We start from the raw sequence: 27,810 nt of genomic DNA, 5'->3' as shown, positions 1-27,810 counted from the left end.
AAAATCCAAGCACAACTTTTTAGGTGTTTCTTGAAGTCTTTCCTTTCATCTAGAAAGGCAAAGCCCTTTGGCAAGTATAATTTCCACCTTGATGAAAATCAAGTGTTTTCCAAAACAAAATCCATTTTCAAACAAACAACAAAGACCTGAATGTTTTTGCACCAAAGTGGAAGGAGCTTCATGTGCTAACAAACCAGATAGCCATATGCGCTAGTTAGTTAGAAAGTAACGAAATTTTTATTTCCATTTCTAATGATATGGATGTAAAGTGCACCAACTCATCACTTTGTGCCATGAGTTCCCTAGTATCCCCATTCGTTGACCTCCAACATTTCCCTTATACTTTTTAGGAGTTAGAGATGCAAGAATACCTTTGACATAATACATTGAAGCATGTGTTATGATGTGTTATGAGGTCTCCCCAACATTTCACACTATATTACTCTTTCATGTTCACAAGTTCCAATCTATTCTTGCATGCCATGAGGGATGAATTCCTCAAGAACCCCAATCCCCAACTCCCAATATTTCCCTTCATGTATCCTTTCAAAGTCAGTGATATGGAGATACCTTAATTTCCTTGCTTTGGGCATTAAGTATGGAGTACTCCCAATCTCAAATCCCCAAGAAGTGGGTCTTCTTTTATTTGCCACATAATTCCAAAGTTCTAAAACTCCCCAAAGTGTGGACAAGCAAATTGGTAGACGATTTCAAGGTTCAAGAACCTCTGAAAACGCCGACAAGGTTCACTTTGAGCCCAAAGTATCAACTGAAAACTTTCAAAAGAAAAGATGTGGATGAGTTCATAAGTTAATAAGCTAACCAATTTGTCAATAAGTGGTATAGATTATGTGTTATCCTCGCTGCAACTCTCAATAATTTCCTTCATATGTCATTTTGAAGTTATTGATACGGGGTATTCCAATTTACTTATTTTTGGCATGGCTAATGAGGTATCTCAGACCTCTAATTTACAACATGCCCAAAACTCCAAAAGTTCTACATATGCACTTTTCACTCCCACCTACCTCCCTAAATGACCCAAGTCACCATTAATGATCAAATTTAATGCCGTAACTATTCCAAGAGAGCTTTCCTACCCAGAAATAATTATTCATCTCAAGGGACAAATTCAAATGTACTTACAACAATTGAAGACGAAGAGGGCCATGCCACTATTAATGCAATGATTGGGTTTTCCTAACATGAATGCTTTCCACACAAGCTCCAAGCCACCACTTAAGCAAATTTCATGGGATCTCAACTTTTTAACTTCATCTTTGAGTCAACTCCCCACAAGGATTGAAGCAACCAAATGAAGTGCTATAATTATGAGTTCGTTTGACATATCAAAGGTCAATCATTTCTCCATTTACATATGACTACAATGTCGAAGAACTTCTAGGGTTCCAAATCTTACATGTCTAGTCACAAAAAGAGCAACTCATTTTGCAAATCATGAAAAGGTAGCTAGTATATAGCAGATGTTTGAAATTGAATGTCTCCTTGCCCAATTGTAGATCTTCAAGGGAACTTCCAAATGAAGAAATGTGACAAGTTCTTCCTAGCTTAGGATTTTATCTCGCAACCTTTGTTGTTGTGAATGTTATATTGAATTGAGAAGTGTCACAACACTTTACTGCACAACACTTTACTACATTGTAGATATTATTTGTAATAGTCTTTCCAATATCACATATAGATTTTTGCATGTTTGGAGAGAGATTATTAAGCATGTTCAGTAATTGATATCATATCTCTTGTAATTTTTGTGTTGTTTCGTTTAGTTTTACTATGACTTTGTAGCCCAATATAAGGCATTAGTCCTAGAAACTTTGACCATGCACTCAAAATGAACAATATTAGTATTTAGTGGTTCGTGGTAGGAGTTACTTAATATGCACTTCATGATTCAATATCTAAAGCAAGTCATAACAGTTATAACTAATACCTTTGGAGAATCATGTCTTGCATATCTTTATTAACTTAATAGAGGTCATATGTGTAAATTGCAATAGATTAGTCATTGGCGTAGTGACAAATTTTGGGGCCAATGTACAATGGATACTATTGCAATTTGTTTACTTGCATAACTTCAATTGTGTTCAAATTTTGTTAAAGGCTATGTCTAGGAAAATCCTTCTAGTTGAGCCCAAAGCGAAGAAGAGATCATCCACTCTCATCAATTGGCCTATCGTCACTCACATTTTGTTGATGAGTTGATCAATCCACCCTCAGGATGGCATTTCCTCAACCATAGAAAGTGATCGATTCCCCTTGATTCTAAGCAATGATATTGGGACCAAACTGCTACCACCAACCATAGTTCAAAAATAATCAAAGAACAATAAATAAAATCCAACATGCAATTCCATAGATCCAAAATGAAATGCCCTCCATCAACTACCAAGATGACTATTGACCAAGTGACAACATAAAATCAACAAGCTCAAGGACAAAGAATACGGAATGGGGTCACTTGCTTTAAATGTAGTGAACTATACAAGGAGATAAGAAAGAGACTTGTGGTTTTTGTGGTGACTCCACAAACGATTCATTTAATTTTCCAAGAGCAGCACAATACCATAAGAATGGCCAAACACTAACAAAGAGTGAGGAACTCTCAGAGGCAAATGCAATAAGAGGAGCAAAATTAATAATGAAAATTCCAAAAGAGAATCCACCAAATGTCAAGAGATTCCAAAGGATAGATGTACAGGATAGGGAGGAAAAATAAGAGACTTCCTTTCTAAAGGAAGAACAATTAGAAAAAAAATATCAAGGGAGGAAAAAATGTTGTGTAGTAAGGTTATAGCAAAGTATAAGAAAAAGAAATGTTGTGTAATATGGCTATAGCAAAAGAGTACAAAAAAGTACATTAGTGATTCCGATAGTTTTATCATTTGGATTCATTTCCTTGGTGTCATCAGAAAAGCTAATAGTCTCAAAAACTTCATTGGATTGATCTAAATTTACAACCAAGGTTTATGTTTTGAATTTTCCATCATGCACAATCTCATCATCTATAGATGAATGCAATTCTATGAAGTAATTATGGATCTCTGTCATACATACTATTGTCACAAAAGTTTGCACCATTGTTGAGCAATCAACTCAACAACCTCGTGAAACATGGAAACAACCCCGAAGTGTCAGACCTTGCGCAATGGGGTTGAATTTTCGAACAAGGACGACTTCCTTCTCAATCCATGTGCAGGTGTTGAACCAACTAAACACTCCAAATTCTACTTCTAAACCTATCCTAACAGCTTGTTGAGGAAAAGGGAAGGAGGATATGCTAAAATGAAAGGAGGTGATACACCAAGATGAGAGATGTTCCTCTCCCCAGCTCGAAATGACACAAAGAACCAATCGAAATAACCCAGAGATGCACAAACTTCAGTTGCATGAATGATCCCAAACGCATGCATGGAGGTTATAATTTGCTAAATGTCAAAGGGGAGAAGGTTTCCCACAATTCACACTCAAAAACAAATTAACATAGCATATACATGAGAGAAAGACACAAAACATACACTTATAATGAAGGTAAGGAAACATACACAACATGCATAAGTTGAAGAGAGGCAAGAATGATGATTTCAATTCATTCTCAGTCCAATGGCCAAATTTACAATTGCAGAAACGCAAGAGAATATGCAAATCTTCAAGAGAAGTGAAAGAGCAAAGAGTAGCTCAAGCCAGTAGGGGGAGAACCCTTTATAATGAAGCTTAACAGCCTATATATAGCAAACTGGAAGCAAAGGAAAGACTAATGGTCAAGGAGAGAAAACCTTGACCCTGGCATACACAGAGGAATGTCAGTCAAGGAAGGCAAGGAAGTGCACAGGCCTGACATGGTGTGCATGCAATTAGCCTAGCCATACCCTGACAAGGCAATCCCAAGAAAAAAGGTACTTCTAGAAGTTGGATTGCCTGACATTCCAAAGTCAAAGCATGAAGACCTAACATGAAGGCCATCAAGTAACCATAATTAAGCATGGCCCTAGACTCCACTTGATGGCAATCTTGCATAAAAGCATTAAATGTACCCATGTAGCTCCATGAATGAAATAGACCAGCCACAGGGGTTGATGGAGCATTAAGAGCCTTGAGTGTTGATCAGATCATTTGGAAGTGTCGCAAGTTAACGGAAGTCGGATGTCGGGCCCTGCTGTAAGGGGAGTCATGAACCCCGAAATTTTGGGATTTTAGGTTCAAGGAGGAAAAGGCTTGGAACCTTGGAATTTCGGGATTTCGGATTCAAGGAGGAAAAGGCTTAGAACCCCAGAATTTTGAGATTTCGGGTTCAAGTAGAAAAGCCTTGGAACCCCAAAATTCCAAGATTTCGGGTTCAAGGAGGAAAAGGCTTGGAACCCCGGAATTCTGGGTTCAAGGAGGAAAAAGCTTAGAACCCCGAAATTTTAAGATTCTGGATTCAAGAAGGAAAAGGCTTTGAACCCACCTCCTGACAAGACAACACTAAAAATTTCATGATTCTATTGGTTTTGTCCTTATCAACTGGGGCACCGTTGGTCCATGGCACATATCTCTGATTTGTTCTCACTGATAGGGCCAAGGGTGTCATAAAATGACACATTTTGGCGACCTCTATGGGATGCTTGCCTACTAAGAAAGAAATCCAAAAGCCTTAAGCATCCATTGGGCACTGAGTCACTGGAAGGACCCAAAACATGTGCATGCCAACACTTGGGGGGAAGCTAGAAACTAGAACATACATTCTCTTCAGGAAAATTCAACAGGTGCAAAAGCACTTATGAAGGAAAAACAACCTCTGATCTAATATTTACATTGTCATCAAGACCCTCCTTAGAAGCAAGGCTTGAGATGAATCCCATTCACCAGGATTGGAAGAAATTCACCATCAAACCTAGAGAGATGAAATGCATTGGCCTCCTTGCAACTAGTGATGACATACGGACCACTCCAAATAGCATTAAATTTGGAGTGTCATCTGGTTTTGGCTCTATCTGCATCCCACTCGAGAACTAGATCTCCCTCTTTGAAGACCCTACTAGTAGCCTTTTTGTCAACACTCCTTTTGACTTGCTCTTGATGAGCCTCAAGCGTATGCATTGCCTAACTTCTAACCTCTTCCAGCTCCATTAGCTCCGCTAACCTTACTGTCATGGCATCAATCTCTCTTAATTCTAGCTAATGTGCTAGCTCAAGAGAGGGTAACTCTAGGGAAGATGGGAACCTTTCTTCTTTCCTGTATACCAGCATGAAAGGGGAGTGACCAATCGCCCTCTTTGGTGTGATCATGTCAACCCATCAGGCTGTCCTCAACTTAAAATGCCAAGACCTTTGTTGTCTTCAATTGTTCTTTTGGTGATCCTAATGAGGTTTTTGTTGGAAGATTCAGCTAAACCATTACCCTAAGGTTCATAATTGGATGGTGTCTTTAAGTATATACCATGCTTAATTGCCCAAGAATTGATTTGGGTTTCAACAAATGCCTTGGCATTATTTGATATGATGGTGGAGGGTACACCGAATCTCGTCATAATTCCATCAAGGAATTCCAACACTAAGGCCTCTATGGTGTCCTTCAATGCAACTACCTTTGTCCACCTGTTGAAGTAGTCTCTAGCGGCCAAGATCCACTTGTGACCAGCACTAGAAGGTGGATTTATCATGCCAATGAAGTCCAAATGATACAGAGGTACAGGTAACACAAAGACAACTCTAATAACAATCAACAATCACAAGGATAGGATGCTTATGACAGCAAGACTAGTTCATGACTTTTCCCCAAAACCCTTCTTTCAAGACCTATCTTTGGATTCTTAGACATATGATGTATTTGGTTCCATCCAAATCATTCCAAAGGCTTGACACATGACATAAATGTCTTCCTATCACTTTCCAATAGGGAATCCCAATCACACTTCTATCTTAGGACCTTTTACCCTTGTTTGACAAGTAGAGATGAGAACCATCTTGGGGTCAATGACCAAACAACTCACAATCCGCCTTGGGTTTACTATTCACAGACTTTGGAGAACCTTATCAATACTTATTATGTGGATAACAACACTTACAAACATGATTTAATATGACAAGAAAGGAAAAAGATGACTGTCCTCTCCTTGGCACACCTAGTCTCCCATGACAGTCCTAGGGCTTGGACTTTTGCTGAGCACACAAACCATTCAATGCTTTATGAATTTGGGGTCCTCCCTAAACCCTTCACATCCTTCCACAGCCATCCACCCTCAAACCCTAGCATTCATATCAAAATTTTGCCCTTTTCATGCTCTTGCCAGACTGATACATACAGATATCAGTCATACTGTCAATGTTTGGCACATGCAACCCTTGTCAAAACAATCTGAAACTTTGGAATATGAAAGAATACATATGTATAGGTCTTCTTACAAAAATTTAGCATTTTCCACCCTGTAAAACAAAAGATATTACATTTTTTCCCTCTCGGGTAACCCTAGGTAGGGTTTCAAATTGTTTTTTGAGAAAAATGCAATAACTTTCTCAATTCTCAACGGATTTGAATGAAACAAAAAACAAATCAAAGTAGATTCACCAAACTTTCATTCCCAATTGGTCTAAGATCATTTAATGCACCGTACAATCCGTACCATTTGTTGCAACAGCCTGCAAGTTCCAGAAAAAACAGTCTTATAGGGCTGCCTATGGTAAAATGGCAATAACTTTCTCCAAACTCAATGAAAACCACCAAACCAATTGCAAATGAAAGGTGATTCACATGAGAACCTTTTCCAATCAGTATCAGATCATGAAATGGAAAATACAGTCTGTACAAGATGAAATAGCAGCAAAAAATGTGATAAATGTTCAGAAATTTGTATTTTCCTTCACCAAAATCTCCTATACAAGTTCTCCAACCCTTGGGGTCGTGTGAAAAGGGCTTATGTATGCCTTACCAATTAGTTTCTCACCCCCAACCAACCTACAACTGCCCTTTAACAACATATTAAGAAGTTGTCATTACAAGTTAAAAGTTGTCATGACAACATTGACAACAATGACAACTTTGTAGCAACTTTTACATCTTCTAACCAAATGACCCACAAACTTCCAAAATGACTCCAAATATCATTAATGGCCTAAAATGACCTTATTAACATGAAACACCACAGAGCAAGACAAAAAATCAAACTTTGACTCTTGGAGGCATGATAGGCCTATGGGTGCTACTACACTACTAAACCCCATTGTGCAAATGGCTGGTCCACTTGAATAGAGTAGAGAGGAAGAAAAGCTAGCCTTTTCTTTCTAGAAAATAAAGCACATTTCTTGTATTTCTTCACCCATCTATGTGAGTCACCGAATAAGGTTGGCCAGTAATAACCAGCCCTCATTATTTCGATAGTTATAGTCCTTGCAGAGAAATAACCCCCTAAGAGCCATCGTGAAATTCTTCTGATAATCTGTTGACTTGATTTTGCTCAATACATCTTAACAAGACTCCATTAGAGTCTCTTCAGAAAAGGGTGCCATCTACTAAGACGTAGGGGATGGACTACAACCTGAAGTTTCTTCTTTTGGTCCAACCTAGACCTTGGCGGTATCTACCTTCCATTAAGAAGGTGGTCATATCGCCCACCCAACTGACATAAGTGTCGTTGCTAATTGGTTGATCCTCTTGTAACACAAGGGTGACCTCTGAAGGAGTCTCAAAAGATGAGACAAGCTGTTCACATAGGCCCCTGCCTCTTACAAGCTTTGTGATCTTGATGTTGACATTGTATTCCATGACCTTGGTTATCCATCCAGCCCTCTTCTCACTGATGTCCTTGTTTAGAAGGAAATCCTTGACACTTGCATGTGGAACTAAGAGTTGGATCCTATTGTTAGACAACATGTGTCTAAACTTCTTCAGTGCTCTTACAACAATGAGGACATGCTTCTCTACATAGCTATATCTAGGCTCATAATCCTTTAATCCCTCATTGAAGAAGGCAATGGGTTGCTCCAAATTATCATTGTCCAGTTGTGTTAGGACAGCTAAGATGTTGGATTCTCCTCTGAAGGTATAGAGGATAAAATCCTTTTCATGGTTAGGATTAACAAGAGTAGGGGCCTAAGCAATTTGCTTGCTTAATTTCTTCAAATCCAACCTTCCCTTCCTTAGTCTAACTGAAAACCAATTTTTTCTTTAGCATAGAGGTGAGGGGTTTTACCATGGTGGCAAGGTTGGGAATGAACCTCCTCACAAAGTTGATCTTACAAAGGAAACTTTGTAATCCATTCTTATGACTAGGGAGTGGAAGGGAAAGAATAGCCTCCACTCACTCTAGATCAATGGCTAAAGCCTTCTTTAGATACAATGTGTCCTAGCAATCTTCCTTGATCATTAGCAAATGCACATTTGCTTGGGTTCAAGAACACACCATATTCCTCACATTTCATGAACACCTACTCAAGCTGACCAAAATGATCAGCTACATGCTTCAAATAAACAGTTATATCATCAAGATATATAAGCACAAACTTTGCTAATACACCCCTAAAAGACATGTCCAATTTCTCTTTGAAATGTGGCACCTGCATTCATTAGCCCAAAAGGCATCTTACAATAAGCATAGGTACCCTACTTAGTAGTAAATGCGATCTTGTATTGGTCTGACTCTTGGACCAAAATTTGATTGTAGCCTGAATACTCGTCCAAAAATGAAAATCTTTCTAGGGCACTGACCCTTTGTAGAACTTGTTCCATGGAGGGAAGGGGATAATGATCCTTAAGGGAGGCTCTGTTGAGATCCCTAAAGTCTACTCATAGTTTGATTTCCCCATTCTTCTTACTTACAGGGACAAAGTTAGCCACCCAAGAGGAGTGTTTGATAGGGAAGATGATATTGGCTTCTATGAGTTTGGTTAACTCATTTCTCATAAGTGGCTCAATTTTGGGGTTTACTAGCATTTGCTTTTGTCTAACTGGCTTTGCATCTAGGTTTAGTTCTATAGTATGCTAGGCTAGGATAGGGTCAAAACCCTTCAAATCTTCATAAGTCCAAGCAACTATGTCATCATATCTTTGACAAAGCTCAACAAAGACTTCTTGTTCAGTTGAGGAACATACCTTTCCCAAATTTAGCGGCTTGTCCTCAATAACAACTAGCTTATAATCACCCTTCTTTGTAGCTAGGTTCATTTTCTTCTTCAGTTAATCATCTGAGTTGAAAATGCTTTCCAAGGTAACTAGACCTTTAGGCAACTTGTTGGAGTTGAGCTGCATGATCTGATCTCCATATTGATCTTGCAGCATAGGCTGGTTTCTAGTGGGAAACTCTGCTTCATTTTGCAAGAAGTTGATAATCTACTAATCACTTTTTAACACCTTCCAATTTGCTTGATTGTCTGGGATGGCAGAACTTACAACAAGCCTAATGTGTTGTTCCTTCTTGCTTGCAACATGCGTTGGTATGTCAAATTGAGCACCCACTACTACAAGTCTATCAACATGCCTATTTTGACTCCTAGAAACACTCTGGATGTTGAAGGTCTCAAATCGTTCAATCAAATCCCAAACCCTATGTTTGTATGACTTGAGTAGGTTGTTCTTTGTTATGTTCTGAGCTCTAATATGATTAACAACCAACTCATTGTCCCCAAATACTCACAGTATTTGATCTTTCTCCTTTGTGCAAGTTGGAGGCCTTGAACTAGGGCTTCATACTCAGCCACATTATTGGAGTAGCCAAAATGAAGCCTAAAAGACAAGAAATATTTCTCCTACTCAGAAGAAACAAGCAACACACCAGCACCTGCACCATTCTTGTTTCTTGAACCATCAAAAAACATGCTCCATAACCCTTGTGGGTCTTCTTGTGTCTTGATGAGGTTAGGAATAGGAGTATCCTCCTCATGAATACAACAAGTGCCAAGCCCGGTCTCCTCAGTCTCAACTAATGGATCAAACTGAAAAGCATTGCCCCATTCATCTAGCAAGCAATCAAGGACCTCCAAAAGAGTAGTAGGTTCATGGACAATATCCTCCTCCCTTTCTTCACGCAAAGTGCAATTCATGTTTATAGGGTTGGGGGTGAAGGGCTCAATGTGGTTTTGTGCAATGGACTCTACCTTTATGGTATCCTTTGTACCATACCTTGTTCAAAATAGCATGTGGGACCAATCAGAAGGCAAGTATCCACCTATCTTCACAGTGAAGTCTCTAGACACATAGATGGCAAAGAAGCAGAGAGGTCGATGACTGATATGTCTTGCAAGACAGTGCAATCAAGGCATGCGTGCAAGGCTAACTTCAAATTTTTAATAATCACTACTATCTTAATAGAAGTGTCATCCAATTGGACAACCCCCTTAGTCATAGGTTCATATTCTATACCAAGAAGGTCAGCTACCTTCTTAGGCATGACTGAACTACTAGCTCTTGAATCTATCATGCAATTGTGAACTATGTTATCTCCTATGATTAAAGAGAGATTAAAGGGGGGAGGCTTACTGATCTTGCTTGAATCTTCTTCCTCCCTGGGTTGTACCAAACTGGTGGAGACTGTCTTCTTGCCGACTGTTGCCTCATCACTTGATTGGTTGATGTCCTTCAATGCCTCCTTAAGCAAATCCCTTTGAGATGGGATGGAGAGGGCCTCCCACATAGTGACATTGAGATTGGCCTTCTTCATTTGGTCAACTATATTGAAAGGAACACCAGCTGACTTTGAATGCCCCTTTAAAGCAACAAGGTCTATCTTTGTTCTTGGGGCGACCTAGGGCTCCTCTTGCCTCTTGCTCCCTTGAATTGTATTTTGACTTGTATATTAGACAGCGACTTTGGGCATTGGAGCTTGGGCTGATTTTGAAGGTGAGGCGCCTTCTACTACTTTCCTTTTTGACCTAGTGTATTGTAGCATATTGTCACCATTTGTCTGGTTTATACCACAGAATTCCGCCTCTTGCCAATTGACAAAAGCGGAATCTCCTTTGATATGAGCTTAATTGCCAACACTTGGCTGATTTGGGTAAAATATTGTACGACGAAGATGGTTGGATCATTCTACACTACTAGAGCTTGGACATGTTGTGACGTTTTCACACATCACACCATTGCAAATAGGAACCCCCTTTTTTTGCTGAATAAACCAAGTCTTTTCGCAGCAATCCCTTCGGCCTACCCGGCTTTCAACTATTTTTGATAAATGTAAGTTTGGAGCTTGTTTTGTCTATTTTAAGGTTTTGCCCTTAAAACTTAGATTTGAGGTTATTTCCTTAGGATTTTGGAAAATTTGGACATTGCAAGGAAATCACAGCCCTTCAAGGCAGCTACTAGTGAAATTTGAGCAAATTTTGAGCACTTGCTATTTTTAGTAAGTCTTCTTTTAGTTTCACTGCATCCCGAGTTGGCCTAATTTTGCCTAAAAACAAACTTACTATTTTTAGCAATTTCTATTTTTAGTGTCACCCTGTCCCAGTTTGCCCTAATTTGATGTTTGAAAGTACTTAATATTTTTAGTAAGTCTATTTTTGGCAAGTCCATCTCAGACAATGGTCAGGACTGAAGGCACAGCATTCCTTAAAATACAAGTCCAAATTCGGAAAGTTGAAAAAGCAAGCAGTTGATCAGAAAAATGGCTAAGCATGGAGTTCATTCCTGAAATGGAAAGGATATGAAAATATTTCTAAGGCAAGAGAAATCCACTTCATTCCAAGAATGGCATCCAAATTCAGATGATGAGCAACAATGGACAAGTCAACGAAGAAAATACAAACTTCATCAAAATTCTTTTACCATGACAAAAATCAACCCAAGTCGAATAGGTTGCCAAAAGGAGGTCATGGAGGAATTCCCAATTCTTCAAGAATTCTTCTTGCATAGCAAAATCTCACCCAACGCATGATGTTGGGCGCTTAAGTGGGGTCAACAACGAATTTTCCTCCAAAGTTGAAATTCCTGCACCAAGGCAAAATAGCGCCCAACCTAGGAGAGGAGTGGCAAACAAGGGTAAGGAAGGAATTTCCTTCCAAATGAAAAAATCTTGCACCAAGTGAAATTAGCGCCCAAACTTGGAAGAGAACGCTAAAATGGCATAGAGGAAGAATTTTCCTCCAAGTGAAAAATTCCTTCACCAAGTGAAATTTCCACCCAGTACTGAAGGAAGGCGCCAAACAGGGGTCAAGCAGGAAAACATTCAAGTATCAAGAATTCCTCCTCCATAGTCAAATGGCACCCAAGGCAGGAGATGGGCACAAAATCAAGGTCAGAAAGGAAAACCCAACCTAGACAAAATTCCTCCTCAATTGAAATGTGTTCAAATATAGAGGTAGGGTGTGGAAATCAATATATGGAGGAATTTTCTATTTTTTCTCAAATTCCTTCACTTCAACAAAATATGCACAAGGCCTTGGAAAGCATGAAATTTGGCTAAGGCATGAAGAAATTCATTCCTCACGTGCAAAGTAGAATCAAGGTCAAGGTCGAGCGCCAAAATAAAGCAAAGGAGGAATTTTCCTCCTTATAAAAATTCCTTCATCATGGAGAAAATGATCTCTAGGAAAGGAATGGGTGTGCCAAAATGACATCAAGGAAGAAAAGTCTAATTTTCCAGAATTCCTCCACTTCCTAGCAAATGCGCTCTAGGATAGGTAGAAAATGCAGAAACATGGTCTAGGAGGATAATGTCAATTCCAAAGAAATCCTTCACCACCTTTAAAATGTGCCCAAAGACAAAATAGAACACGGAATTCAAGGCTAAGAAGGAAAATTTCAAAATTTCAAGAAATTCCTTCCCCAGAGAAGAAATGCGCCCAGGGTGAAGAATTTCAAGGCAAGAGAAAAATTGACTAGGAGAGAATTTTCTCTCTCCAGAATTCCAAAAAAGAAAAAATTCCTCAGACATGGAAAATTGGTCAGTTGATGGCAAACACCTTCCTTCGGGATGAGATGTGCACAAGAACACAGGAAAAATTCCTTCAAGCCAAAATCTCTCTAGAAAGAATTTCTCTCTCCTGGAATTTCAGACGTACAAGATTCCTTCATTAGTGAACAAAATTGTTAAAATTCTTCCAAAACGACATCAAGATGGGAGAAGTTTTTCTCCTGTTGATGTTATAGCAGCAAGAAATATCTTTCCCCTGACTATTATCTTTAAAAATATCTTACTTATCATTGACTTATCCTTAACTAATATTTAATTAGTATTCATCTCATTAGAGAGGGAGTGTTGATCAGATTTGTTTATCCTAATTGCACTCTTGTTTTGACGGGTTACCTCGTTTAGGGTCATGTCCCTTCATATGCTTTAGACGGATATATTATTTGTTCGATTCAAGAGTCATAGAATAGAGCGATAGTAGTTGAAGTATATACTGTGTGTATCCACAATACTCGTGAAGGCTCTATTGCGTACACACTTGTATTGCCCGTGAGAATATTGTTGTGCACATCCGAATCATCTATGAGAATTACATGTTGTTCTTAGACATGCATTAAATTTGGATAATCAACATGGTATCAGAGCCAGGTTCGATAATGGGGGTTGAGGAAGATTTTGTGCCTATCGGTGTTACAGATTGCAACGGCAGATTTGTTGGCAGCTTCTGAGTTCTTAGACTCCATCATTAAATTCTGAGATAAAGGAGGACATGTACAGCAAGATGAAATCCCTGGAGAGACAATTGGAGTTCATCGTTATACAGGAGGAGTATGTGAAGGAAGAATAGAAGAATCTAAAGAGGGAGCTTCTGAGAGCGCAGGAGGAAGTGAAGCGGATACAATCTGTGCCTCTAGTGATTGGGCAGTTTATGGAGATGGTAGACCAGAATAATGGTATAGTGGGCTCCACAACAGGCTCCAACTATTATGTGTGAATCCTGAGCACCATCAACAGGGAGGTTCTTAAGGCCTCCGCCTCTATCGCTCTGCATAGGCACTCCAATGCTCTCATCGACGTCCTGCCGCTCGAGGCTAACTCCTCCATTTTGCTTCTTTCGTAGTCCGAGACGCCCAATGTGACTTATTTTGATATCGGTGCATGCAACATTCAAAAGCAGAAGATCTGCAACGCAGTGGAGTTGTCACTAACACACCATGATCTTTATAAATAGATCGACATTGATCCTCCCCACGGCGTGCTGCTCTACGGACCGTCATGCACTGATAAGACCATGTTAGCCAAGGCCGTTGCTCACCACACCATTGCTGCCTTCATTCGCTTGTTGGCTTGGAGTTCATGCAGAAGTACCTTGGAGAGGTATGTTTGCCTCATTTCAGAAATACAAATTGAAAAAACACATAAATGCTTTTAAGAAATTAGATGTGTCTTCGAGAGACATGCCCTATCTATCTTTTAGAAAGAATTTAGTGCCTAGTTGTGTGCCAATCTTACCCCATTTTAAAATACTTGGAATTGAATTTGACATTACCAAACCCTAATTAGTACAATAGGGCGAAATTTTTTTGTGCATTCAATTAAAAATAAAGTCTGGGTTTTGGAAGCACCTCGGAAAGTTGATATATGCCCCTTTGCCTGTATTGAGGGGGATTCATTCTGGTGCGAGGTGAATGTAAGAGTGATTTTCACTTCGATAGAGGTGGAATTGAAGCGCCTGGCCGACGCCTTGCAGCCATGGGATTGAGTTGGTGGCTGGAGACATCTCTCGAAGAGGAAGAACCCATACAGATTGTCATTACGATCAGTTTCTTCGAAGAGGAGGAAATAAAATTCAAAGGGAGTCTGACAAACCAATAGAGGCAACCTTGGACGAGGAGATCAAGAGGTTAATGCAAGTACTTGGAGCTTTAGAGGGAGTCACATTATCACTTGTTAATGCATTTTTCTCTGAGACGGAGAAATTTGAGGTGAAAGCCCTTGTTAGTGTTTATTTCTCTGTGACGGACAAGTATGAGGTGAAAGCCCTTGTTAGTGTATATTTCTTTGTGACGGAGAAGTATGAGGTGAAAGCCTTTGTTAGTTTATATTTCTCTATGACGAAGAAGTATGAGGTGAAAGCCTTTGTGATGCATTTTTTCTCTATGACAGAGAAATTTGAGGTGAAAGCCCTTGTCTTTCCACCCTCTGGGAGTAGCCATGGTGGACGTCATGTTGAGTGACTCCATGACGATGTGTTTCCTTCCACTAATGGGAGTAGCCATTGTGGACATCACGTTGAGAGACTTCGTGATGATTCTCTTGTACTTGTGTTTATCCACCCTCTGAGAGTAGCCATGGTGGACATCATGTTGAGTGACTCCATGATGATATCACGTTGAGAGACTCCGTGATGGGCACTTGTACGTGTGTTGCTTTCCACGCATGGGAGTAGCCATGGTGGACGTCATGTTGAGAGACTCCATGATGTTATCACGTTGAGAGACTCTGTGATAAACTCTTTTCCACAGATGAGTGTAGCCACTATGAGTGTCATGTTGAGAGACTTCATGACATGGATATTTGGAAAGATACCTCCCTAGCTAAGAGGGAGTGCTGATGTTATAGCAGCAGGAGATATCTTTCCCCTTACTACTATCTTTAACTTTTACTAATATCTTACTTATCGCTGACTTATCCTTAACTAATATTTAATTAGTATTCATCTCATTAGTGAGGGAGTGTTGATCATATTTGTTTATCCTAATCGCACTCTTGTTTTGACGAGTTACCCCGTTTAGGGTCATGTCCCTTCATATGCTTTAGACAAATATATTATTTGTTTGATCAAAGAGCCGTAGAATAGAGCGATAGTAGTTGAAGTATATACTGCGTGTATCCACAATACCTGTGAAGGCTCTGCTGTGTGCACACTTGTATTGCCCGTGAGAATATTGTTGTGCACATCCGAATCATCTGTGAGAATTACATGTTGTTCTTAGACATACATTACATTTGGATAATCAACATCTCCAATGTGTAAAGAGGACATTTCATTGTTGGAATTCAAACTGGAGACTGTGCCAAGTGTTTCCGTAGGAGAAATGGAAGCCGACATGGCCAGATTCATTGCATTCGCCATAAATGAACAAGATAATGGTCGTCCATTTTTGGACGAAAATCTATTAATTGCATGAAGGCATGGTGGCGCATTTATTGCCAGTGGACACTTTGACCGTGTGGTGGCTTATTCAATGCATGGTGGCGCATTTATTGCCAGTGGACACTTTGACCGAGTGGTGGCTCATTAATGAATGTTGGGCGATTTTGGAGGTAGTGGTGCATTTAATGCATGTTGAGCGATGTTGCATGTAATAGGGTATTTAATGCATTATGGACGCCATTTTTAGAGCAAGGAGCAGTTAATTGGTAGTGGATGTGATTCCTTCATTTATGATTATTCCCACTACTTGGCGTCATGGTTGGGAATCTTTGGTCAAACCCTAATTAGGGTTTTGCATGCTTAATCTTAGCCATTGATTGGTTTGTAATCTCAACCATCCATTTTCCTCTTGAAGACCTATAAAAAGGGGTCACCCCTTCATTTGTAAAGCAGGGGGAGATTGTATGAAATTGTTGCAATAAGCTATTGAAGTAATAAATAGTGATATATGCTCTCTGATGGTATACACTTGTGTTATTTTGTAGCTTGCCTGGTTTCACTTTCCTAGGTTTAGATTTATTTCAAGCATTTAGATGAACAAAGTTGATTGCAAAGTTTCAACATGGAGATCGCTTGCTCATACCTTTTGTTAATAGATGATTTCTATTGACAGTGCAAGGTTGGACTGAGCTTTTACATGTGTGCGCTTAATCTAAATTGTTGGATGAACATTGTTCTTTGATGGTGTTCATCAATGGTTTAAAATCTCTCAAACACAACCTATGAAGATTGCACATGCTTTATGTAGTTGTCTGCTAGTGGCGAAGTGAAGTGTGGTTGATCTCATCCGAATCATTGCTATCTATTGAGTTCTTGGATTAGGGTAGCTTCCCTAAACCCTTTCCCATTTTACTTTCAGCATTATCCAATTTAAAAGTCCCTAAGAAAAGGAGTTATTTCATTGCCAAATCATTCGCAAGAATATCCTTGAAAGCTGTAAATTTGTCTAAGTCTTCTTCAAGTGTGCATAAGTCCCCTTGGATTACCAGCAACATCACCATACGAGTCTATATCCACAATAAAGTCACTAGTACACAATTGGAGCCTTGGAGTCAATGTATGATCTTCTTGAAATCTTAGCATATATCTAATTTTGATCAAGGAAGGATAAAGTGACCGTTGGAAAACTTTATTCGGTGTTGGTGTGGTCACAAAACACCAGCCAACAAAATTGGCGCTAGGAGGGCGGAACATCAAATCGTTCATTTTCACAAGTGAAGAAAATCAAGCTAGCCGGAACCAATATGAGCTTTCAAGTGCCAAATCAGAGATATGTCAAATCTTTTTTATGTCAGAAAATCCAAAATCCAAAAAAAAAATCCGAAAATAGAAAATCAAAAAGAAAATTTCTCAATGGATGGGTGACCGTTTCATATTTCTTGCTATCAGGACAGTCTCCTTGTGATTATCACTCAGATTCAAGAAAATTTTACATGGCTTGCACTAGAAAGGTACATAGTATATACAGAATATATTAAAGAATTCATGTATTGAACAGACAATAAATGAAATAAGATAGGTCAATAGATAAAAACAAAAACAGAAGTGAATACGATTAAGGTACAAGGGGTGTGTTGATCAGAAAGCACCTATGTATCGCAACAAATAAACAAAAAAATATTACTAGTTAGATTCAGTACATTAACATGCCTGACTGGTTGACTGAAAACTTAACATCTTATTCAGTGATGGCTTCATAGAAAACTTTAAGTAGCAATTTCATTCATAGCCATTATTATTCATGGTTTCTTCCCATCATGTACCCTGAGATATTAAAATTTTGATTTCCATCTGAAACTAGAAAACTATATGCAAAAACCATACAGGAACGTTTAGGTGACAGTTGAACATGAAATGACTTACAAAAAACTAAAGCATGTGAAAGATTCATCAAATAAACATTTCTGTATTTCTTCATACCTCGTAGAAACAACACTAATTGAAAAGATCTTTCAATATTGATAATTCTTACCAGGGCCCTCCAGGAAGACGGAGTCCTTGGCGTTGCCCAATTGTGTAGAACCAGAATCCTCTATGTTTCCCAAGAAAATCTCCTGTCTCTGCTTCTAATAGTATACCCTCCATCTCACCAATGTGTTTTGAAACAAATTCACTGAACTTTACCTGACAAATTCAAGTAAAATTTAGGTTGCAAACTAATTGACCAGAATATAAGATTACTACATATTTAACAATTTAAGGTATTACTAATTTCACCCAGTAGAAGAATTGGTGGGAATAGGCTGAAAAGAATCTAAGAATGCGTGGAAGACACCTCCTAAATATTGGATTGAGGTCCTCCTAAATATTGGATTGAGGTCAACCTCAATGAAGCTACAAAAGAAGATCCAAGATTAACAAGAGAGGAGTTATAGAGATAACAATGAACAGTCTCTGTTTCTGTTTTCAGTCCAACTGGGCATGGAATCAAATAATGAAGTAGAGATGGCTCTCTTAAAGCAAGGTTATCATATCTGAATAGATTCTGTTCAAATCTGAATGAATCTGGATTTTTTTGACTGATAGAACCTTTTGTGAATTTCTTGAGAACTCCAGGTTTCTGATTTTTCTCTACCACCCAAACAAATCAAACTAGGTAACTATGCTTATAGAAAGAATAAGAATGGCTAAAAGGAAAGAGATGGTTGAAACATTTGGTTAAAAAAGGGCAGTGTAATGATGAACAAATATGTAATATTGTGAACATAATCCTAGGTTATAGTATATAAGTTAATAATAATATTCAAATTATCATTACCAAAATTTGTTTTCTTGAAGAATCTGAACAATCATCCTAAAGATGAACTGAACAGTCATCTTGGAGATGAACTGAACAGTCATCTTGGAGATGAACTGAATGATCATACATTGTTGATAAATATGTACCTTGCATCTCATTTTGATGAATAGAACTTTAGGTTTGTATTTTCATTTCATTTTTGCAGTCCATTTCCTGACCTAACAATGGTATCAGAGCCTCAATCCGTGTTCAACTACCCCAAGTTAACTCAAAGCAGAGGGGGAGGTGTTGTTGGACTAACCACAGCATCTTTGGAAACTGATCTTGCGGACTAACCACCATCCTCGGAACAAACCACCCACTTGAGATAAGAAGCCAGGTTTGGAAGTCCAAATCCATTAGTGGTATCAAAGATTAGGTTATATTTCAGACCATTTTCAACATTCTCCCTTTTTGTAATCCTCTATTTTTTGGCAGACCATTCTGTTGTCACATGAAATTGCACCCTGTCGGACTGGGTCTACCATTCCAATGTCACAATGGAAACAACCTCAATGTGTGGGACCTTTTGCAAATGAGGTTGAATATTTGGAGAGGGCCAGATTCCTTTGTAATCTATATGCAAAGTATAGATGCAACCCAACACTTAGAAAAATAGTCTAATCCTATTCTGTCTATTTTCAGAGGGAAAAGGGGAGAGATTGAGAGAGAATACATGAAAAGAAATGGGGTGAGGATGCACCTAGATTAGAGTTGTTTCTTCCTGCTCAGAGTAGCACAAAGAATCAATCAAACTACCAAAAGAAACTTACACAATTTTCTATTATACGAGATCCTAGGAGTAAGCATGAAGAATAGGGTTTGGCAAATGCTAAGAGGGAAGAGAGTTTCCACAGTTAGCTTTCATAAACAAGATTAACACAGCATACATACATAGAAAGTAATAAACATTCATTCACATGAAGGTAAAAGAGCTTTTACACAACATATCATCATGGAGAAAAGGTAAAATGATAGTTTTTGTTCATTCAAAGACCAAGAGCCAATTTACAGTTGAAAAAAATGCCAAGGAAAATACATGTATCTGCAAGAGAAACTTGGGAGAACCATTTGTACAATGCGCACAAAAGTGCCTTTTATTCATCAATTGAGCGCCAGAAAAGATACGGCATGAAAAAGGGTCAGAAACCCCCATGAAATCAGCTACCAAAATCAAAAAAATGGACAACCCTCTGACCAAAAAAAAAAACAATGACCATGACTGCGAGTAGATCTTCTCTACAAGACATGGGGGAGAATAAAAGCTGCTGTTTTGCAGCCTCAAGCCCAAAAAAGATGTTGTTGGGGGTATTTGGAGCAATAAATTCATCTTGTGCACTTGGCTTTTGCTTCAGGCAAGTTCACTACCATGACCGTTGGCAAATTTGAATCCTGATCGTTCGTCCAGCTACTAGCAGGCTATCGGACAATGTTGCGGGCTCTAGACCATTTGTAATGCAAGATTAAAACCTAGCCGCGGATGAGAAAGATCAATGACCAGCAAATTGTCCTACAAGCCCTAGTTGAAAAGTATTCACTTAATGTTTTGGCCAATGAGCACATGCCAAGGTGTCAAGAATGACACACGTCATAATAGCATGCCATCACGCTCGAGAGGTAGGTCAATCTTCCTGCTTCTACAAACATGTGCAAACTTGCCACATAGATCACACTTTTGAAATAATGGCTTGATGCAGCTGATCAGTGCTTTCATAGGTTTTGAGAACTCTATCGGGCTCTGAAAGAGTTTTTTAAACCTTGTTAGGACACAACAAAGGTTTCAAAACCATGAAGTTTAACTGACAAGACTAATGACTTAGAGAAAAAGACTTTATGTTAACTTCATCGAGACTTAGAAGGGTTGTGGAAACCTTGTCGGGGCCCAACACGAGTTTTGAAACCACAAGACTTTTCTGCAACTGAAGATGGCCATTTTTTGATTTCTTTCAAGTGGATTCTTTACTGAAACCTAGAGGAGGAGAAAAAATAAACACTAGGGGCACATCTGAGCAAGATAACCCATTAGGATTTCTCAAATGGTTATAATTGATAGGTAATGTGGTAGCATGAAATGTCAACAAATTCATCTAGGGTTTTAATAATTTATTGGAAGTACATTTCAAGTTGTATAGAGTCAAACCATTGTTCACCATTTTTGCCTTGCTTCCTCTTATTTCTATTTTCTCTATTTTCCCTCATACTCTTGTTGTTCACCAGTAATTTTGCACACCAATGGATATGTTTCCCTACAATACCAATGTACCTGCTTGCAATATTCCACATTCATGTCACTTGTTTCTAAAATCTCTAGGTGCATTCCACTTGTTTCTAAAATCCTTCCTTCATACTTGCAATCCCTAGGTATTATCCATCATTGCAAAAGCAAGGAATACTTTACCCAATTCATGGTTCCCATGGTGAGCAATTTCAAAGCCTTGCAGATCAATACTAGCCAGCTTCAATTCTAAGTGAAGCAGGAAGTTAGGGTTTGGGATTTACACAAATTTAATATGAGACCGAACTGTAGTTCCATGAGCTCAACAAGAAGAGACTCAATTTCTTTTGGGGCCTATTGAGTTATCTCTATAACTATTGTACATGCCGCTATTTGCTTTTGGCCAGGAAAATCAAGATATGGCTGAAAATTCATTAAAACGATAGATTTCCTTTTTTCCAAGAGAAATATTTTGTTGAATATATTTACTTTTAAAATTCTGGAGCAAAAAAGTTTTTCTGGAAAAGAAAAAGTGTTTGTTTTGGAGAATATTTAAAAGATATTGCTTTCACTATGAAAAAAGGGGGGAAATAATTCTATTTGAACGGATTTTTTATTATGAATTATTCAAAAAATAAAAAATATGTTATTTAGGTCCAATCAAAATAAATTTTGCAATCTAAAATCATATTGCAATGTTCAATATATGTACACCTTTGGTTCATATTTAGTATTTACAATTAATATCATCACACTTGAACTATCGTATCCAACATCTAACATAACTACAATAATGGTGTATGAGGCATTGTCCCTATAAATTGCTAAGGAGAAACAAGTACACAATTTTTCATTTTCTCATTCCCTTTGTTACCCATCTATGAACTACTGTTCAACAACAAAATTTGCAGCAAGTCATCAAAAAAATATATAGGAAGCTTGTGTAATGCCCATCCCATTTGCTTTTCGGCATTTCATACTTTTATATGTGGATTTGGCTTTATGCCCATGGATGGTTTCTCCTGCAGTTGGATGTGAATCCTTTTTGTGGTGCTTGGTCTTGCTTTGGACTCTTCAATGTTGCAGTGTATGTGATTTCGAGTATTTATTTTATGCTCAATTTTGGTATATGTCTATGATCATTCTAGACCAGTAATGTGATGTATTGTTGCATGGTGATTTGATTATGTTGCTGCATTGAGATGCACGCTTGCATCCATGTGCCTAGATGATTGAGATAGACCTATGATGTGACTCAAGATTGCCAATTGAGAAATGTGGTTGTAAATGTTGATTTGATTAAAAACTAGAATAGAATAAGTGATGTTTACTACATCAGTTGATTTAAGAGTAATGAATCATATTTATGTTATTTTGATTTGCTGTGAGATATCATGTTACTAACGGTGTTATGATGTTGACCCAATTCGGGGATTATAGTATGTTCTCAGTGTTGCAGAGGTAAAATATTGATTATGTTATTTAATGTAGTTAATTAGATGAAATTGTTATTATGTGTTTAGTTGATGATTAGATGTGAAAGGGATGATATTGTATCACTCATTATGAGAAGCATATGATGTTAAGTTTCCCCATCAACGATTTGAGTTGAGTATTTATATATATGTATGAGCAGGTACACTTGATGTGTGAATGTTTTAGAGACTACAGGTACCAGGCATCAACTCCACCTGGCTTCACAAGTCTGAGCATGCCTACATTCGCCAACAACAGTTAACAAGAGATAGCACATTGGCCAAATACCCAAGCCTAAACCTGCATTCCTTGATTAGGGCAATCTTCCCTAATTTTGCTATTTTGATAATCTTAATTATTTTATGGTTTTGAGCCCCGACTACCGCATTTGGTAGCTTTTGGATACCTATTTGTCATGTTGAGTCGACCCATAATGACTGTTTGTTCATATTTCAATAGCTGGTCATTTACCGCATGCATTTATGGTAATTTTATATCATGGAGGTAAATGAATATCAAATGTGCATTGAGTTATGTATTTGAATTAAAGTTATTTGAGTGATTTTATATTTTGGGGCTTTTGAGGGAATTAGTAGTCTTATGAGTTTAACTTGTATTTTAAATATGATTTTATACCCCTCTTATAATGAGCTTATAACTTAGAATTTGGCTCATTCTTTATACACTTAGTGTATTTTTCCATGTTTGCTCCCAGAACCCTCATGGCAAATTGGTGTGTTGATGGGCACGGATGATTTTGGAAGGAAAATTTTGTGGGTATGGAGTTGATCTAACTAGATTGGGAAGGTCATTTTGTGGCTCAAATCTTGCACCCATTGGTGGAGAGTGCGGAATGCAATTTGAGTAGGAAGCTTCTCTCCAAGTTGAGATAGGAGACTCCAATCTCCTTCATGTCTTTCAATCCAATCTTCTTGAATCATTTCAATGTGTTTAATTACAGTTTTAATACACCTTTGATCAATGAAACCCAATCTCTTAGGTGCTTGATAGATAGATTTATGGTTTTGATTGTGGGTGTGGGAAATCTATGTGAAAATGGGGCCTCTTGGGAAATTGTTGTCAAAATCTTCATTGGATGCTTGCAAGAGTGTTTTTATGGTGTCTTTGAGGTGTCATGAGGCCCCTCTCTAATGGGTTTTGGAGCCCTAGTGTGTCTCCCAAAGCCAAACCCCTCTCTTGACCTAAAATGGTGCATCTACCATACAATGGCGCATCTAAAAAGCTAAATGGCGCATTTGATGAGGATTGGTGCTTTTGATGCTCAAAGTGACGCTTTTGATGCCCAAAATGACACCATTGATCACCAATGTGGCACCTTTGATCAATTTTGGTCCATAGATATTGTTTGGACCCGTTAGGCCTATAGGTTGACTTCCAGGACCTGATTGACCCTAATGAGAATGCAATATGATGGTTTTGACATGGTTTTTTATGTTGTGGCATGAAGAATTGTGCTTTTATACTTGATTCATGATCAATTCGGATCCATCTTTGTGCTCATGTGGCCTTATGATTTCTCCTTGAGCTATGGCTCATTATGCACCATGTTCATGACCTCTTGTGATGCTAATATGATGAAAGCATATGTATTTGTGCCTTGGTCTCTTCATGTATGGGCAATTGATTATGTTTATTGATGCTTGAGATGATGCATTGATGTGTGTATGTTGAGTTGCAATGAGGTTGTTATTGTTAGTTGACCTGTGCCTTTTCAGGTGCACTGATGTGTTAGCTCTTGTTATGAGTAATTGAAAGTATGCTTGTATGCTTATGGAAATCATGATATGTATACTTGTATCATCTTATGTGATTGTACTTCATTGTGTGATCATGTGGATCCGATTCTCTTGGTAGCATGACCAATTGAGTATGCCTTGTATTGGGTGATATGGCATTGTGTAAAAGAGACATATGATGTTATTAAGAATATGATAAATGGAACATTGCAATATGTTTTACCTTGATATGTCATTCAATTGAATGGGATGAACTTAGGTCTAGGGACTATAGTGGGTCTAGGGAGTGGCTCCCAACATGCACCTAGCCCAAAGTGGTACGCAAGCAATCATGTTGGGAAGTTTCTTAATCAAGTGATAACTTAATAACAAACTTGTGATGGGATAAAACATTAATTAAGATAATTGGTGCCCCAAGCATGCCTTGAGCGCTAGTATGAGGCTAAGGATGACTTGGGAAGGCATGCCCGCACATGGAGCGTTGGGACTTGTCTGGAGAGACATGCCCGCTCATGTAGCGTTGGGACTTGCATGATCATCATACTCGTCCGTATGAAAGAATGCTGGGCTCCGTGTGGTACCTCCTCACGAGAACACATGATGACACTCCCTACACTAGCACTCTAGTATCTGGGTTTTGATAGTTGAGTAGCACCCTATGGATTTATTGTTGTTGGATCTTTTGGTTATCTCGTTGTGAAATATTCCGTATGGCAGATTTGGTGTTGCTCTTGGGGGTGCCTCCTTGTTCTTATTATCGTTGACTGATGATGCTTCCTCGTACTTTTGGTATCTTACTTTTTGATTTGCTCTAGCACCTTCTTTTACTTGATTGTTCCTCTTTGATGTGAGAGATGCATTGTTGGCATTACCATCTTGATGTGGTTTATGACTTGTTTGATGTTATGTTTATATTGAGCATTTGCTTCATGGTTGAAGCATGTGTAAGGCATTGTTATCCTTGTATCCTTGTATGACTATTTGGGTCGCGTGACTATCTCCACGAGCACGAGAGGTGGACCTAAGGGTACCACATGGTTGGGTGGCATTGCCAACCACCGTTGGGGATCGAGGGACTTGTTTCGTGACTAGCTCAACAGATGCTACCTCCTTCCTCAATAGTGGATTCTTATCTTCCTCTTCTCGTTCTTTTATGATGTAATCATTTGTAAATTGTATCATGTGATGTATCAATGATCATGTTTGTAATGGACACTCCAATTGGAGATGGATGTATACTTAATATCGGATATGTATGGATATTGCCTTACATGCACCAGTGTCCGAATCGAGCAAGATGTATGGTCTCTTATGCTCCTTTGACCTTGGTGTATCATGATGCTATCGTAGGAACATTTCTATTGATGTTTTAAAATGAACATAGATATGTTGGTTTGGTATAGGAGGTTGATTTAGTCATCTCCTTGTTGGTTTTGTGTAGGAGGTCGATTTAGTCATCTCCTAGTAGGTCATGAGTGATTGGCTTTGTCTTGGATGCGTTGCTAAGGTAGTGTTACCTCCTATCTTCGCACTCATTGATTTTTCTTACATTGGAATATTCATGCTGAGATAATGTGTGTTTAATTCAACATAGTTAATTCTCTTAAATTGTTATCTTTTTGCTTTAAGTCTATCTCGGCCAATGCATCTTTATGTCTAAGTGTTCACGTCTTTGAACCTTTTGTTTGAACCTGGAGTTTAGTTCAAGAGTTTATCGGTTCATTGGTTCATCGAGTCTTTGTGTGTATTATGTCTTAGTTGCGGCAAGTCTAACTTGTGCAAAATAAAAAAAGCTCATGGGGAGAATGAACCTGACCTTTGAACCTTCGTTGGTTCAAGAGTTCAATGGTTCAATGGTTCAATAGTTCCACATTCAAAATGGAAGCATTGTAAAAGCAGAGGCCAAAGGAGGGAAATGACCGCTATGGAGGAGAATATTCTGGGAATCTCGGCGATTTATTTTAAGGAATTCTCACTTAAGGAGGTAATCATTTTCTTGATGAGAGATCGCGCAAAATGTTTTGTAATAAAAGAATGTGTCAGAAGTGTCACTTCAGTGGTAAACTCCAAACGAACGAATGAGTTGCAGTAATCATGAAACCGAATTTTTTGCCATTTATATCGATTTCAAAAAAGATTTGTATCTTCATGAAGAAGTTAAATTAGGAAGGGAGTAGGTTCGGCATTGGAGGTAATTTTCTCATTTCTCAAGATTAGCAGACACTCAGTTGCATGAAAGGTGAGTTAAAAATCTTCGTCGTCTCTGTCATTTTTGTGCCTCAAGGAAGAAATTGTTAATTTTGTTGTAGTAGTTGTAGTGGGTGTCATTGCAGTCTGTGTTAGTGTGCTGAATTTGAGTGAAATTTGAAAATGAGACCCGTTCCACCAAAGTTAGGGTCAGAATCGGGTCTCAGTTATTCTCTCCTAGAATTTGGGGACACGTCCTTAGCTCATGCTGATTTGGATAAATTTTTAGAAATAGCTAAGAATCCCTCTGGTTCACCCATGATGGAAAAGATTGTGGATAGTGGGTTAATAGAAGCTACTGTTTTTCCTCCTGCTATACAGTGCCCTGAATTAGTGCTCGAGTGCATGAATAAGTATGACCCATAACACAGATGTATTAGAAATGCAAATGGGCATGTTCTATTGAATGTAAGAAAGAAATTGTTATGACTGTTTTGAAATACCCTCCTAAGGAACCGATGAGGATTGGACGATAACCACGTCTTATGGATTCTTCTCAGAAAAGAAGACCCGGTATAGAAGTGTCATAGCCAGGAATTGGCTCTTGAAATTTCAGAAAGGTGGTTCTAGATTACCCAAGCCCTTAACCAGAGAGCACTTGATCAGGGAGGTAAGGGACATTGTCATTTTGCTGCACAAGGTGAAAGGGAGCCACCAGGCGTTCTATTGGGAAGACTGGATGTACTTTTTCATTCAAGTCATATTAGATGAGAAGCGTTATATAGATTGGGTAGAGCTAATTATTGCAAGGTTACATAAAGGACTCAGTAACTGCCTCAGGAGTAAAAAACTTCTATATGTCCTCATATTTGTTCTATTGTTTGGCGTGTGTCAGGCCTTGGCCCGGTTTGTATCATGAGGAATGGGTTGATGGAATGAAAATTTATGATTATGATCCACACCTTCAGCTACAGAAGTGCCATGAGGATTTCCAGAGGGTTCATGATATGTTTGTAGGGAGATTAATCTATGAACTTCAAGGGAATGTAAACAAAAGATTATCTAATGAGGCTATACAACTAGTGAGCACACATGGGAGTTATTTTATTCAGTATCCTCGGATCACTTACATCAGAGTTAGAGGGTTTGAAGGAGAACCGTTTGAATTACCGGGGTTTTCCCTTGATCACTTCGTACTGATTGAACTTTGTAGGCAATTTGCTCACATTGATAAGAGGACACTAGCTAGACAAGATTCAGGTGTTTCTTTCCCAGTTGAACTAGGTTATTATATTTGCCATACTATTTCTGATGCGTTGAACTTAGAGGTTGACTTCAAAAAG

At 38.5% G+C, this 27,810-nt stretch overlaps 1 protein-coding gene across 2 annotated transcripts in view; it reads right to left on the bottom strand.

Moving 5' to 3' along the window:
- Window positions 1-27,810, bottom strand: part of LOC131060360 (uncharacterized) — a 174,488-nt gene that overhangs the window by 21,511 nt on the left and 125,167 nt on the right. For both annotated transcript variants that reach the window (XM_057993540.2, XM_057993539.2), the window contains one exon: window positions 18,026-18,177. In XM_057993540.2, coding sequence (XP_057849523.1) covers window positions 18,026-18,177 — 152 coding nt within the window. The remainder of the gene's footprint in view (window positions 1-18,025; window positions 18,178-27,810) is intronic.

Source organism: Cryptomeria japonica, chromosome 4, assembly GCF_030272615.1.
Source record: "Cryptomeria japonica chromosome 4, Sugi_1.0, whole genome shotgun sequence".
NCBI classification, from domain to species: domain Eukaryota; kingdom Viridiplantae; phylum Streptophyta; class Pinopsida; order Cupressales; family Cupressaceae; genus Cryptomeria; species Cryptomeria japonica.
This window is presented reverse-complemented; position numbering and strand designations above follow the sequence as displayed.